This window comes from Lampetra fluviatilis, chromosome 56, assembly GCF_964198595.1.
Source record: "Lampetra fluviatilis chromosome 56, kcLamFluv1.1, whole genome shotgun sequence".
Classification (NCBI taxonomy): domain Eukaryota; kingdom Metazoa; phylum Chordata; class Hyperoartia; order Petromyzontiformes; family Petromyzontidae; genus Lampetra; species Lampetra fluviatilis.
Window position 1 is genome coordinate 7,952,302 of NC_136330.1, and position 14,701 is coordinate 7,967,002.

Here is a 14,701-nt window from a genome sequence, read left to right on the forward strand (position 1 = left end):
CCCCCCAACCCTCGCCCCCCAACCCTCGCCCCCCAACCCTCGCCCCCTAACCCTCGCCCCCTAACCCTCGCCCCCTAACCCTCTCCCCCTAACCCTCTAACCCTCGCCCTCTAACCCTCGCCCTCTAACCCTCATCCTCTAACCCTCGCCCTCTAACCCTCGCCCTCTAACCCTCGCCCTCTAACCCTCGCCCTCTCGCCCCCTAACCCTCGCCCTCTAACCCTCGCCCCTAACCCTCGCCCTCTAACCCTCGCCCTCTAACCCTCGCCCCCCAACCCTCGCCCCCCAACCCTCGCCCCCCAACCCTCGCCCCCTAACCCTCGCCCCCTAACCCTCTCCCCCTAACCCTCGCCCCTAACCCTCTCCCTCTAACCCTCGCCCTCTAACCCTCGCCCTCTAACCCTCGCCCTCTAACCCTCGCCCTCTAATCCTCGCCCTCTAACCCTCGCCCCCTAACCCTCGCCCCCTAACCCTCGCCCCTAACCCTCGCCCTCTAACCCTCGCCCTCTAACCCTCGCCCCCTAACCCTCGCCCCCTAACCCTCGCCCCCTAACCCTCTCCCCCAACCCTCGCCCCCTAACCCTCGCCCCTAACCCTCGCCCCCCAACCCTAGCCTCCTAATCCTCGCCCCCTAACCCTCGCCCCCTAACCCTCTCCCCCAACCCTCGCCCCCCAACCCTCGCCCCCTAACCCTCGCCCCCCAACCCTCGCCCCCTAACCCTCTCCCCCCAACCCTCGCCCCCCAACCCTAGCCCCCTAATCCTCGCCCCCTAACCCTCGCCCCCCAACCCTCGCCCCCTAACCCTTGCCCCTAACCCTCGCCCCCCAACCCTCGCCCCCCAACCCTCGCCCCCTAACCCTCGCCCCCTAACCCTCGCCCCCTAACCCTCTCCCCCAACCCTCGCCCCCCCAACCCTCGCCCCTAACCCTCGCCCCTAACCCTCGCCCCCTAACCCTCACCCCCTAACCCTCGCCCTCTAACCCTTGCCCCCTAACCCTCGCCCCCTAACCCTCACCCCCTAACCCTCGCCCTCTAACCCTCGCCCTCTAACCCTCGCCCGTACCCCGTGTGGCTGTTGCCAGGCAACAAGGGAGCGGTGGGCGTGTCCTTCGTGTTTGGAGGAACCTCCTTCGGCTTCGTCAACTGTCACCTCACCTCGGGCAACGAGAAGACGCACAGGTAGTAGTAGCGGTGGTGGTGGCGGTGGTGGTGGTGGTGGTGGTGGCGGTGGTGGTGGTGGCGGTGTGGTGGCGGTGGTGGTGGTGGCGGTGTGGTGGTGGTGGCGGTGGTGGCGGTGGTGGTGGTGGTGGCGGTGGTGGCGGTGGTGGCGGTGGTGGCGGTGGTGGCGGTGGTGGCGGTGGTGGCGGTGGTGGCGGTGGTGGTGGTGGCGGTGGTGGTGGTGGCGGTGTGGTGGTAGCGGTGTGGTGGTGGTGGTGGCGGTGGCGGTGGTGGCGGTGGTGGTGGTGGTGGCGGTGTGGCGGTGGTGGCGGTGGTGGCGGTGGCGGTGGTGGCGGTGGCGGTGGTGGCGGTGGTGGTGGTGGCGGTGTGGTGGTGGTGGCGGTGTGGTGGTGGTGGCGGTGTGGTGGTGGCGGTGTGGTGGTGGCGGTGTGGTGGTGGCGGTGGTGGCGGTGGCGTTGGTGGCGGTGGCGTTGGTGGCGGTGGTGGTGGTGGCGGTGGTGGTGGTGGCTGTGTGGTGGTGGCGGTGGTGGTGGTTGCGGTGGTGGTAGTAGTAGTGGTGGTAGTGGTGGTGGTAGTAGTGGTGATAGTAGTAGTGGTGGTGACCTTTGACCGGCCTCCCCTCCCCCCCTCCCCTGACACCACAGCAAGCTGACCGCTCGCCGCGTCTGTGTGTGTGTGTATATGTCCGTGCGTGCGTGTGTCTGTGCGTGTGTACATGTGTATGTTTGTGTGTATGTGTGCGTGTGTCTGTGCGTGTGTACATGTGTATGTGTGTGTTTGTGTGTATGTGTGCGTGTGTCTGTGCGTGTGTACATGTGTATGTGTGTGTTTGTGTGTATGTGTGCGTGTGTGCGTGTGTCTGCGCTTGTGTACATGTGTACGTGTGTGTGTGTGTGTATGTGTGCGTCCGTGTGTATGTGTCTGCGTGTGCATTGTGCATGTGGGGGGAGCGGTAGTCTATTGGGTAGCAGCACTGCACTACGAACCCGACGACCCGAGTTGGATTCCCGTTCACGGCCAACACCAGTGACGATTATCTGAACCGGTCCTGGGCCTCCCCTAGGTCTACTCAGCCTCAAATGAGTACCTGGTGGAGTGTGTAAACATCGCCACTGGGGAGACAAAGGCGGTCGGGCGTGGCGCTGGCCACCCACCCCCTCGTGTGCCGTGTTGGCCTTCATAGCTGCTACTCGCAAACAGCACTTGCCCCAAACAGTCTGTTACAGGCTACACGGGGGATCTGTGTGTGTGCAACGGTGTGTGTGTGTGTTTGTGGGGAGCGGTAGTGCAATGGTGAGCATGCTTCACTCACTCACTCACTCCACTCACTCCACTCACTCACCCACTCACTCACTCCACTCACTCACTCCACTCACTCCACTCACTCCACTCACTCCACTCACTCACTCCACTCACTCCACTCACTCACTCCACTCACTCACTCCACTCACTCACTCACCCACTCACTCACTCCACTCACTCCACTCACTCACTCACTCCACTCCACTCACTCACTCACTCACTCACTCACTCACTCACCCACTCACTACACTCACTCACTCACTCCACTCACTCACTCACTCACTCCACTCACTCCACTCACTCACTCCACTCACTCCACTCACTCACTCACTCTACTCACTCACTCCACACACTCACTCACTCACTCCACTCACTCACCCACTCACTCACCCATTCACTCACTCACTCACCCACTCACTCACCCACTCACCCACTCACTCCACTCACTCACTCACCCACTCACTCACTCACTCCACTCACTCCACTCACTCCACTCACTCACTCCACTCACTCACTCCACTCACCCACTCACTCCACTCACTAACTCACTCACCCACTCACTCACTCCACTCACTCCACTCACTCACTCACTCACCCACTCACTCACTCACTCACTCCACTCACTAACCTACTCACTCACTCACTCCACTCACTCCACTCACTCCACTCACTCACTCCACTCACCCACTCACTCACCCACTCACTCACTCACTCACCCACTCACTCACTCACTCACTCACTCCACTCACTCACTCACCCACTCACTCACTCACTCCACTCCACTCACTCCACTCACTCACTCCACTCACTCACTCCACTCACTCCACTCACTCACTCCACTCACTCACTCACTCCACTCACCCACTCACTCACTCACTCCACTCACTCACTCACTCACCCACTCACTCCACTCACTCCACTCACTCACTCACCCACTCACTCACTCACTCACCCACTCACTCACTCCACTCACTCCACTCACTCCACTCACTCCACTCACTCACTCACTCCACTCACTCACTCACTCCACTCACTCACCCACTCACTCACTCCACTCACTCACTCACTCACTCACCCACTCACTCACTCACACCACTCACCCACTCACTCCACTCACTCACTCACCCACTCACCCACTCACTCCACTCACTCACTCACCCACTCACTCACTCCACTCACTCACTCACCCACTCACTCACTCACTCCACTCACTCACTCACCCACTCACTCACTCACTCACTCCACTCACTCCACTCACTCACTCCACTCACTCACTCACTCCACTCACCCACTCACCCACTCACTCACTCACCCACTCACCCACTCACTCCACTCACTCACCCACTCACCCACTCACTCCACTCACTCACTCACCACTCACTCACTCACTCACTCCACTCACTCACTCACCCACTCACCCACTCACTCCACTCACTCACTCACTCACCCACTCACTCACTCACTCCACTCACTCCACTCACTCACTCCACTCACTCACTCACTCACTCACTCCACTCACTCCACTCACTCACTCCACTCACTCACTCACTCACTCCACTCACCCACTCACTCCACTCACTCACTCACCCACTCACTCACTCCACTCACTCCACTCACCCACTCACTCACTCACTCCACTCACTCACCCACTCACTCACTCACTCCACTCACTCACTCACTCACTCCACTCACTCCACTCACTCCACTCACTCACTCCACTCACCCACTCACTCCACTCACTCACTCACCCACTCACTCACTCACCCACTCACTCACTCCACTCACTCACTCACCCACTCACTCACTCCACTCACTCACCCACTCACTCACTCACTCACTCCACTCACCCACTCACTCACTCACTCCACTCACTCACCCACTCACTCACTCACTCCACTCACTCACTCACTCACTCCACTCACTCCACTCACTCACTCACTCCACTCACTCCATTCACTCACTCACTCACTCCACTCACTCCACTCGCTCACTCACTCACCCACTCACTCATTCACTCACTCCACTCACTCACTCACTCCACTCACTCCATTCACTCACTCACCCACCCACCCACTCACTCACTCACTCACCCACTCACTCACTCACTCACTCACTCCACTCACTCACTCACTCCACTCGCTCCACTCACTCACTCGACTCGTGGTCTCTGTGTGCGCACAGACGTAACCAGAACTACCTGGACATCCACTCACTCACTCACTCACCCACTCACTCCACTCACTCACTCACTCCACTCACTCTACTTACTCACTCACTCACTCCACTCACCCACTCACTCACTCCACTCACTCACCCACTCACTCACTCACTCACTCACTCACTCCACTCACTCACTCACTCACTCCACTCACTCACTCCACTCACCCACTCACTCACTCCACTCACTCACCCACTCACTCACTCACTCCACTCACTCACTCACTCCACTCACTCACTCCACTCACTCACTCACTCCACTCACTCCACTCCACTCACTCACTCCACTCCACTCCACTCACTCACCCCACTCACTCCACTCACTCCACTCACTCACTCACTCCACTCACTCCACTCACTCCACTCACTCCACTCACTCACCCCACTCACTCCACTCACTCACCCCACTCACTCCACTCACTCACCCCACTCACTCCACTCACTCACTCCACTCACTCCACTCCACTCACTCACCCCACTCACTCCACTCACTCACTCACTCCACTCACTCACTCCACTCACTCCACTCCACTCACTCACTCACCCCACTCACTCACTCACTCCACTCACTCCACTCACTCACTCACCCACTCACTCACTCACTCACCCACTCACTCACTCACTCACTCACTCCACTCACTCATTCACTCACTCCACTCACTCCACTCACTCACTCACTCACCCACTCACTCACTCACTCCACTCACTCACCCACTCACTCACTCCACTCACTCACTCACTCACCCACTCACTCACTCACCCACTCACCCACTCACTCCACTCACTCACTCACCCACTCACCCACTCACTCCACTCACTCACTCACCCACTCACTCACTCACTCCACTCACTCACTCACCCACTCACTCACTCACTCCACTCACTCACTCACCCACTCACTCACTCACTCCACTCACTCCACTCACTCACTCCACTCACTCACTCACTCACTCCACTCAGCCACTCACCCACTCACTCACTCACCCACTCACCCACTCACTCCACTCACTCACCCACTCACCCACTCACTCCACTCACTCACTCACCCACTCACTCACTCACTCCACTCACTCACTCACCCACTCACCCACTCACTCCACTCACTCACTCACCCACTCACTCACTCACTCCACTCACTCCACTCACTCACTCCACTCACTCACTCACTCACTCCACTCACTCCACTCACTCACTCCACTCACTCACTCACTCCACTCACCCACTCACTCCACTCACTCACTCACCCACTCACTCACTCCACTCACTCCACTCACCCACTCACTCACTCACTCCACTCACTCACCCACTCACTCACTCACTCACTCCACTCACTCACTCACTCCACTCACTCCACTCACTCCACTCACTCACTCCACTCACCCACTCACTCCACTCACTCACTCACCCACTCACTCACTCACCCACTCACTCACTCCACTCACTCACTCACCCACTCACTCACTCCACTCACTCACCCACTCACTCACTCACTCACTCCACTCACCCACTCACTCACTCACTCCACTCACTCACCCACTCACTCACTCACTCCACTCACTCACTCACTCACTCACTCCACTCACTCCACTCACTCCACTCACTCACTCACTCCACTCACTCCATTCACTCACTCACTCACTCACTCCACTCACTCCACTCACTCACTCACTCACCCACTCACTCACTCACTCACTCACTCACTCCACTCACTCACTCACTCCACTCACTCCATTCACTCACTCACCCACCCACTCACTCACTCACTCACCCACTCACTCACTCACTCACTCACTCCACTCACTCACTCACTCCACTCGCTCCACTCACTCACTCACTCACTCCACTCACTCTACTTACTCACTCACTCACTCCACTCCACTCACTCACTCACCCCACTCACTCCACTCACTCCACTCACTCACTCACTCCACTCACTCCACTCACTCCACTCACTCCACTCACTCACCCCACTCACTCCACTCACTCACCCCACTCACTCCACTCACTCACTCCACTCACTCACTCACCCCACTCACTCCACTCACTCACTCACTCCACTCACTCACTCCACTCACTCCACTCCACTCACTCACTCCACTCACTCCACTCCACTCACTCACTCACCCCACTCACTCACTCACTCACTCCACTCACTCCACTCACTCACTCCACTCACTCACTCCACTCACTCACTCACTCCACTCACTCCACTCCACTCACTCACTCACCCCACTCACTCACTCCACTCACTCCACTCCACTCACTCACTCACCCCACTCACTCCACTCATCCACTCACTCACTCCACTCACTCCACTCACTCACTCGACTCGTGGTCTCTGTGTGTGCACAGACGTAACCAGAACTACCTGGACATCCTGCGCTTCCTGTCGCTGGGCGACAAGCGGCTGAGCTCCTTTGACATCACCAGCCGCTTCACGCACCTCTTCTGGTTCGGAGACCTCAACTACCGTCTCGACATGGACGTGCAGGTGAGCGTCACCACGGTGACACTCACCGTGGCGGTACACACAGCGGTACACACAGCGGTACTCAGAGCGGTACTCACAGCGGGACTCACAGCGGTACACAGAGCGGTACTCACAGTGGTACACACAGCGGTACTCACAGCGGTACTCACAGCGGTACACACAGCGGTACACACAGCGGGACTCACAGCGGTACACACAGCGGTACACAGAGCGGTACTCACAGTGGTACACACAGCGGTACTCACAGCGGGACTCACAGCGGTACACAGAGCGGTACTCACAGTGGTACACACAGCGGTACACACAGCGGTACACACAGCGGTACTCACAGCGGTACACACAGCGGTACTCACAGCGGTACTCACAGCGGTACTCACAGCGGTACTCACGGCGGTACACACGGCGGTACTCACAGCGGTACTCACAGTGGTACTCACAGTGGTACTCAGTGGTACACACAGTGGTACTCACAGCGGTACACACAGCGGTACTCAGTGGTACGCACAGTGGTACTCACAGCGGTACACACGGCGGTACACACAGCGGTACACACAGTGGTACTCAGTGGTACACACAGCGGTACTCACAGTGGTACTCACAGCGGTACACACAGTGGTACTCAGTGGTACACACAGCGGTACTCACAGCGGTACTCAGTGGTACTCACAGTGGTACTCACAGCGGCACACACGGCGGTACACACAGTGGTACTCAGTGGTACACACAGCGGTACTCACAGCGGTACACACAGTGGTACTCAGTGGTACACACAGCGGTACTCACAGCGGTACTCACAGCGGTACACACAGTGGTACTCAGTGGTACACACAGCGGTACTCACAGCGGTACTCACAGCGGTACACACAGCGGTACTCACAGCGGTACACACAGTGGTACTCAGTGGTACACACAGCGGTACTCACAGCGGTACACACAGTGGTACTCAGTGGTACACACAGCGGTACTCACAGCGGTACACACAGTGGTACTCAGTGGTACACACAGCGGTACTCACAGCGGTACTCACAGCGGTACACACAGTGGTACTCAGTGGTACACACAGCGGTACTCACAGCGGTACTCACAGCGGTACACACAGTGGTACTCAGTGGTACACACAGCGGTACTCACAGCGGTACTCACAGCGGTACACACAGTGGTACTCACAGCGGTACACACAGCGGTGCTCACAGTGGTACTCACAGCGGTACACACAGTGGTACTCACAGCGGTACACACAGCGGTACTCACAGCGGTACTCACAGCGGTACACACAGTGGTACTCACAGCGGTACACACAGTGGTACTCACAGCGGTACACACAGCGGTACTCACAGCGGTACTCACAGCGGTACACACAGTGGTACTCAGTGGTACACACAGCGGTACTCACAGCGGTACTCACAGCGGTACACACAGTGGTACACACAGCGGTACACACAGCGGGACTCACAGTGGTACTCAGTGGTACTCACAGTGGTACACACAGCGGTACACACAGCGGTACACACAGCGGTACACACAGTGGTACTCAGTGGTACTCACAGTGGTACTCACAGCGGTACACACAGTGGTACTCACAGTGGTACACACAGCGGGACTCACAGTGGTACTCAGTGGTACTCACAGTGGTACTCACAGCGGTACACACAGTGGTACTCACAGTGGTACTCACAGCGGTACACACAGCGGGACTCTCAGTGGTACTCAGTGGTACTCACAGTGGTACACACAGTGGTACTCACAGTGGTACACACAGCGGTACACACAGCGGTACTCACAGCGGTACACACAGCGGTACTCACAGCGGTACACTCGGCGGTACACACAGCGGTACACACAGTGGTACTCAGTGGTACACACAGTGGTACACACAGTGGTACTCACAGTGGTACACACAGCGGTACACACAGCGGTACTCACAGCGGTACACACAGCGGTACACACAGTGGTACACACAGTGGTACTCACAGTGGTACTCAGTGGTACACACAGCGGTACACACAGCGGTACTCACAGCGGTGCACACAGCGGTACTCACAGCGGTACTCACAGCGGTACACACAGCGGTACTCACAGCGGTACTCACAGCGGTACACACAGCGGTACTCACAGCGGTACACTCGGCGGTACTCACAGCGGTACTCACAGCGGTACACACAGCGGTACACACAGCGGTACTCACAGCGGTACACTCGGCGGTACTCACAGCGGTACACACAGCGGTACACACAGCGGTACTCAGAGCGGTACACACAGCGGTACACACAGCGGTACACACAGCGGTACTCACAGCGGTACACTCGGCGGTACACACAGCGGTACACACAGCGGTACACACAGCGGTACACACAGCGGTACTCACAGCGGTACTCACAGCGGTACACACAGCGGTACACACAGCGGTACACTCGGCGGTACACACAGCGGTACTCACAGCGGTACACTCGGCGGTACTCACAGCGGTACACACAGCGGTACACACAGCGGTACTCACAGCGGTACACTCGGCGGTACTCACAGCGGTACACACAGCTGTACTCACAGCGGTACTCACAGCGGTACACACAGCGGTACTCACAGCGGTACACACAGCGGTACTCACAGCGGTACACACAGCGGTACACACAGCGGTACTCACAGCGGTACACTCGGCGGTACACTCGGCGGTACTCACAGCGGTACACACAGCGGTACTCACAGCGGTACTCACAGCGGTACACACAGCGGTACTCACAGCGGTACTCACAGCGGTACACACAGCGGTACACACAGCGGTACTCACAGCGGTACACTCGGCGGTACACTCGGCGGTACTCACAGCGGTACACACAGCGGTACACACGGCGGTACACTCGGCGGTACACACGGCGGTACACACAGCGGTACTCACAGCGGTACACACAGCGGTACACACAGCGGTACACACGGCGGTACACTCGGCGGTACTCACAGCGGTGCACACAGCGGGACGGAGTCGCACGCGCCGCGTAACCGGCATGCCCCCCGCCGCGCTGCAGGAGATCATGGCGCACATCAACAAGAAGGAGTTTGATGCGCTGCTCAAGGTGGATCAGCTCAACCTGGAGAGGGAGAAGAGCAAGATCTTCTTGCGCTTCAGTGAGTCTCCCCGCCCCGTGTCCCCGTGTCCCCCCCGTGTGTGTCCCCCCTGTGTGTCTCTGTGTCTCCGTGTCCACCTTGTGTGTCCCCACGTGTCCCCCCTGTGTGTCCCCCCGTGTCCCCGTGTCTACCCAGGTGTCCACGTGTCTACTCGGGTGTCCCCGTGTGTCCACGTGTCCCCGTGTCCCCCCACGTGTCTCCGTGTCCCCCTTGCGTGTGTCCCCCCTGTGTGTCTCTGTGTCTCCGTGTCCCCCTTGTGTGTCCCCACGTGTCCCCCCTGTGTGTCCCCACGTGTCCCCCCTGTGTGTCCCCACGTATCCCCGTGTCTACCCGGGTGTCCACGTGTCTACTCGGGTGTCCCCGTGTGTCCACGTGTCCCCGTGTCCCCCCACGTGTCTCCGTGTCCCCCCTGTGTGTCTCTGTGTCTCCGTGTCCCCCTTGTGTGTCCCCACGTGTCCCCCCTGTGTGTCCCCACGTGTCCCCCCTGTGTGTCCCCACGTATCCCCGTGTCTACCCGGGTATCCACGTGTCTACTCGGGTGTCCCCGTGTGTCCACGTGTCCCCGTGTCCCCCCACGTGTCTCTGTGTCCCCCTTGTGTGTCCCAACGTGTCCCCCCTGTGTGTCCCCACGCGTCCCCTGTGAGTGTCCGTGTGTCTCCGTCTTTCTCCGTGTGTCTCCGTCTCTCCCCGTGTGTCCCTGCGTGATGTTGTTGACGGTGTTCGTCTTGATGATGTTGATGATGCCGGCGGCGATGATGGCGATGATGACGATGATGACGATGATGATGACGACGTTGATGTCATCCCCTAGATGAGGAGGACATCAGTTTCCCCCCCACGTACAGATACGAGCGCGGCACCCGCGACTCCTACGCCTGGCAGAAGTTCAAGACCACCGGGGTGAGGGGCGGCCACACCACACTCGGCCACACAACACTCGGCCACACCATCTTGCCCACACTACTGTGACCATGCTGCCACGCCACTCCGTCCACACCGATAAGGTCACACCATCCATGACACACCACCACGGTCACACCGTTATGGCCACATCACCCCTATCAGACCACCCCTATCACACCACCCACACCACACCACCCCTACCACACCACCCCTACCACACCACCCCTACCACACCACCTCTACCACACCACCCACACCACACCACCTCTACCACACCACCCCTACCACACCACCCCTACCACACCACCTCTACCACACCACCTCTACCACACCACCTCTACCACACCATCTCTACCACACCACCCCTACCACACCACCGCTACCACACCACCCCTACCACACCACCCCTACTACACCACCGCTACCACACCACCCCTACCACACCACCACTGCCACACCACCTGGCTACCCGAGTTCGCATTCACAGCCAACATCCAAACCGGTCCTGGGCCTCCCCTAGGTCAACGCAGCCTTAAATGAGTACCTGGTGCGGTGGTGTAGTAAACATCGCCACTGGGGAGACAAAGGCGACCGAGCGTGGTGATGGCCACCCACCCACTGCTGCTCGCTCGCAGCACTTGCCCCAACAGTCTGGTGAGACTACACGGGGGATCTTTGTCTTTGTCCACAGGTGCGTGTGAATGTGCCGTCGTGGTGTGACCGCATCTTGTGGAAGTCGTACCCTGAGACGCACATTGTGTGCAACTCCTACGGTGAGCGAGAGCCCAGCAGGGCCACCCACACCAACATGGCCACCCACACCAACATGGCCACCCACACCAACATGGCCACCCACACCAACATGGCCACCACCAACATGGCCACCCACACCAACATGGCCACCACCACCAACATGGCCACCCACACCAACATGGCCACCACTACCAACATAACCACCCACACCAACATGGCCACCACCAACATGGCCACCCACACCAACATGGCCACCCACACCAACATGGCCACCCACACCAACATGGCCACCACCACCAACATGGCCACCACCAACATGGCCACCCACACCAACATGGCCACCACCAACATGGCCACCCACACCAACATGGCCACCCACACCAACATGGCCACCACCACCAACATGGCCACCCACACCAACATGGCCACCACCACCAACATGGCCACCCACACCAACATGGCCACCCACACCAACATGGCCACCCACACCAACATGGCCACCACCACCAACATGGCCACCACCAACATGGCCACCCACACCAACATGGCCACCACCAACATGGCCACCCACACCAACATGGCCACCCACACCAACATGGCCACCACCACCAACATGGCCACCACCAACATGGCCACCCACACCAACATGGCCACCACCAACATGGCCACCCACACCAACATGGCCACCCACACCAACATGGCCACCACCACCAACATGGCCACCCACACCAACATGGCCACCCACACCAACATGGCCACCCACACCAACATGGCCACCACCACCAACATGGCCACCACCAACATGGCCACCCACACCAACATGGCCACCACCAACATGGCCACCCACAACAACATGGCCACCCACACCAACATGGCCACCACCACCAACATGGCCACCACCACCAACATGGCCACCACCAACATGGCCACCACCACCAACATGGCCACCCACACCAACATGGCCACCACCACCAACATGGCCACCCACACCAACATGGCCACCACCACCAACATGGCCACCCACACCAACATGGCCACCACCACCAACATGGCCACCCACACCAACATGGCCACCACCAACATGGCCACCACCACCAACATGGCCACCACCACCAACATGGCCTCCCACACCAACATGGCCACCACCAACATGGCCACCCACACCAACATGGCCACCACCAACATGGCCACCACCACCAGCATGGCCACCACCACCAACATGGCCACCACCACCAATATGGCCACCCACACCAACATGGCCACCACTAACATGGCCACCACCACCAACATGGCCACCACCACCACCACCAACATGGCCTCCCACACCAACATGGCCACCACCATCACCAATGCCACCACCACCAGCATGGCCACCACCACCAATATGGTCACCACCACCAATATGGTCACCACCACCACCACTAACATGGCCACCACCACCAATGCCACCACCACCAGCATGGCCACCACCACCAATATGGTCACCACCACCAATATGGTCACCACCACCAACATGGCCACCACCACCAACATGGCCACCACCACCACCAACATGGCCTCCCACACCAACATGGCCACCACCACCACCAATGCCACCACCACCAGCATGGCCACCACCACCAATATGGTCACCACCACCAACATGGTCACCACCACCAACATGGTCACCACCACCAGCAGGGCCTCCCACACCAACATGGCCACCACCACCACCACCAACATGGCCACCACCACCACCAATATGGCCACCACCAACACCACCACCAACATGGCCACCACCACCAACATGGCCACCACCACCAACATGGCCACCACCACCAACATGGCCACCCACACCAACATGGCCACCACCACCAGCAGGTTCTCCCACACCAAAATGGCCACCACTCGTCTTGCCACCTGTCCTTGAGTTGGCTGCTGTGTTTGGGTGGAAGGAATTGGGATGCACTGAGATCTGGGGGTATTGTGTTGAACTTTATATTGCAGAACACTGCACAGTTCTTATAGGCCTAGAGTAACTAAGAAAACTGCCCCGGTTTGCTGTATGGTGGCAAAAAGGGTAGCAACCCTTGCCACCACCAACATGGCCACCACCAACATGGCTGCTGACACTCCATTGACCACCGCCATGTCTGTAGCTACCATAGCAACCACCAACATGGCTGCTGACACTTCATTGAACTCCGCCATGTGTGTAGCTACCATAGCAACCAGCAAAATGGCTTCTGACACTCCATTAAACTCCGCCATGTGTGTAGCTAGCATTGGAACCAACAACATGGCTCCTGATACTCCATTGACCACTGCCATGTGTGTAGCTACCATAGCAACCACCAACATGGCTGCTGACACTCTATTGACCACCGCCATGTCTGTAGCTACCATAGCAACCAGCAAAATTGCTCCTGACACTCCATTGACCACCGCCATATGTGCAGGTACTATAGCAACCACCAGCATGGCTGCTGACACTCCATTGACCACCGCCATCTCTGTCTTTACCATAGCAACCAGCAAAATGGCTGCTGACACTCCATTGACCGTCGCCACGTTTGTAGCTACCATAGCAACCACCAACATGGCTGCTGACACTTCATTGACCGTCGCCATATGTGTAGCTACCATAGCAACCACCTACATGGCTGCTGACACTCCACTCACCACCGCCATGTGTGTAGCTACCATAGCAACCACCAACATGGCTGCTGACACTCCATTGACCACCACCATGTTTG

General features: G+C 58.4%; 1 protein-coding gene across 1 annotated transcript in view; it reads left to right on the forward strand.

Annotated features, from left to right (window-relative positions):
* LOC144950165 (phosphatidylinositol 3,4,5-trisphosphate 5-phosphatase 2A-like) overlaps positions 1-14,701 on the forward strand; it is a 97,761-nt gene that overhangs the window by 60,744 nt on the left and 22,316 nt on the right. The window contains 5 exon segments of the mRNA XM_078880235.1: positions 1,084-1,180; positions 7,052-7,190; positions 10,211-10,310; positions 11,122-11,210; positions 11,905-11,986. Coding sequence (XP_078736361.1) covers positions 1,084-1,180; positions 7,052-7,190; positions 10,211-10,310; positions 11,122-11,210; positions 11,905-11,986 — 507 coding nt within the window.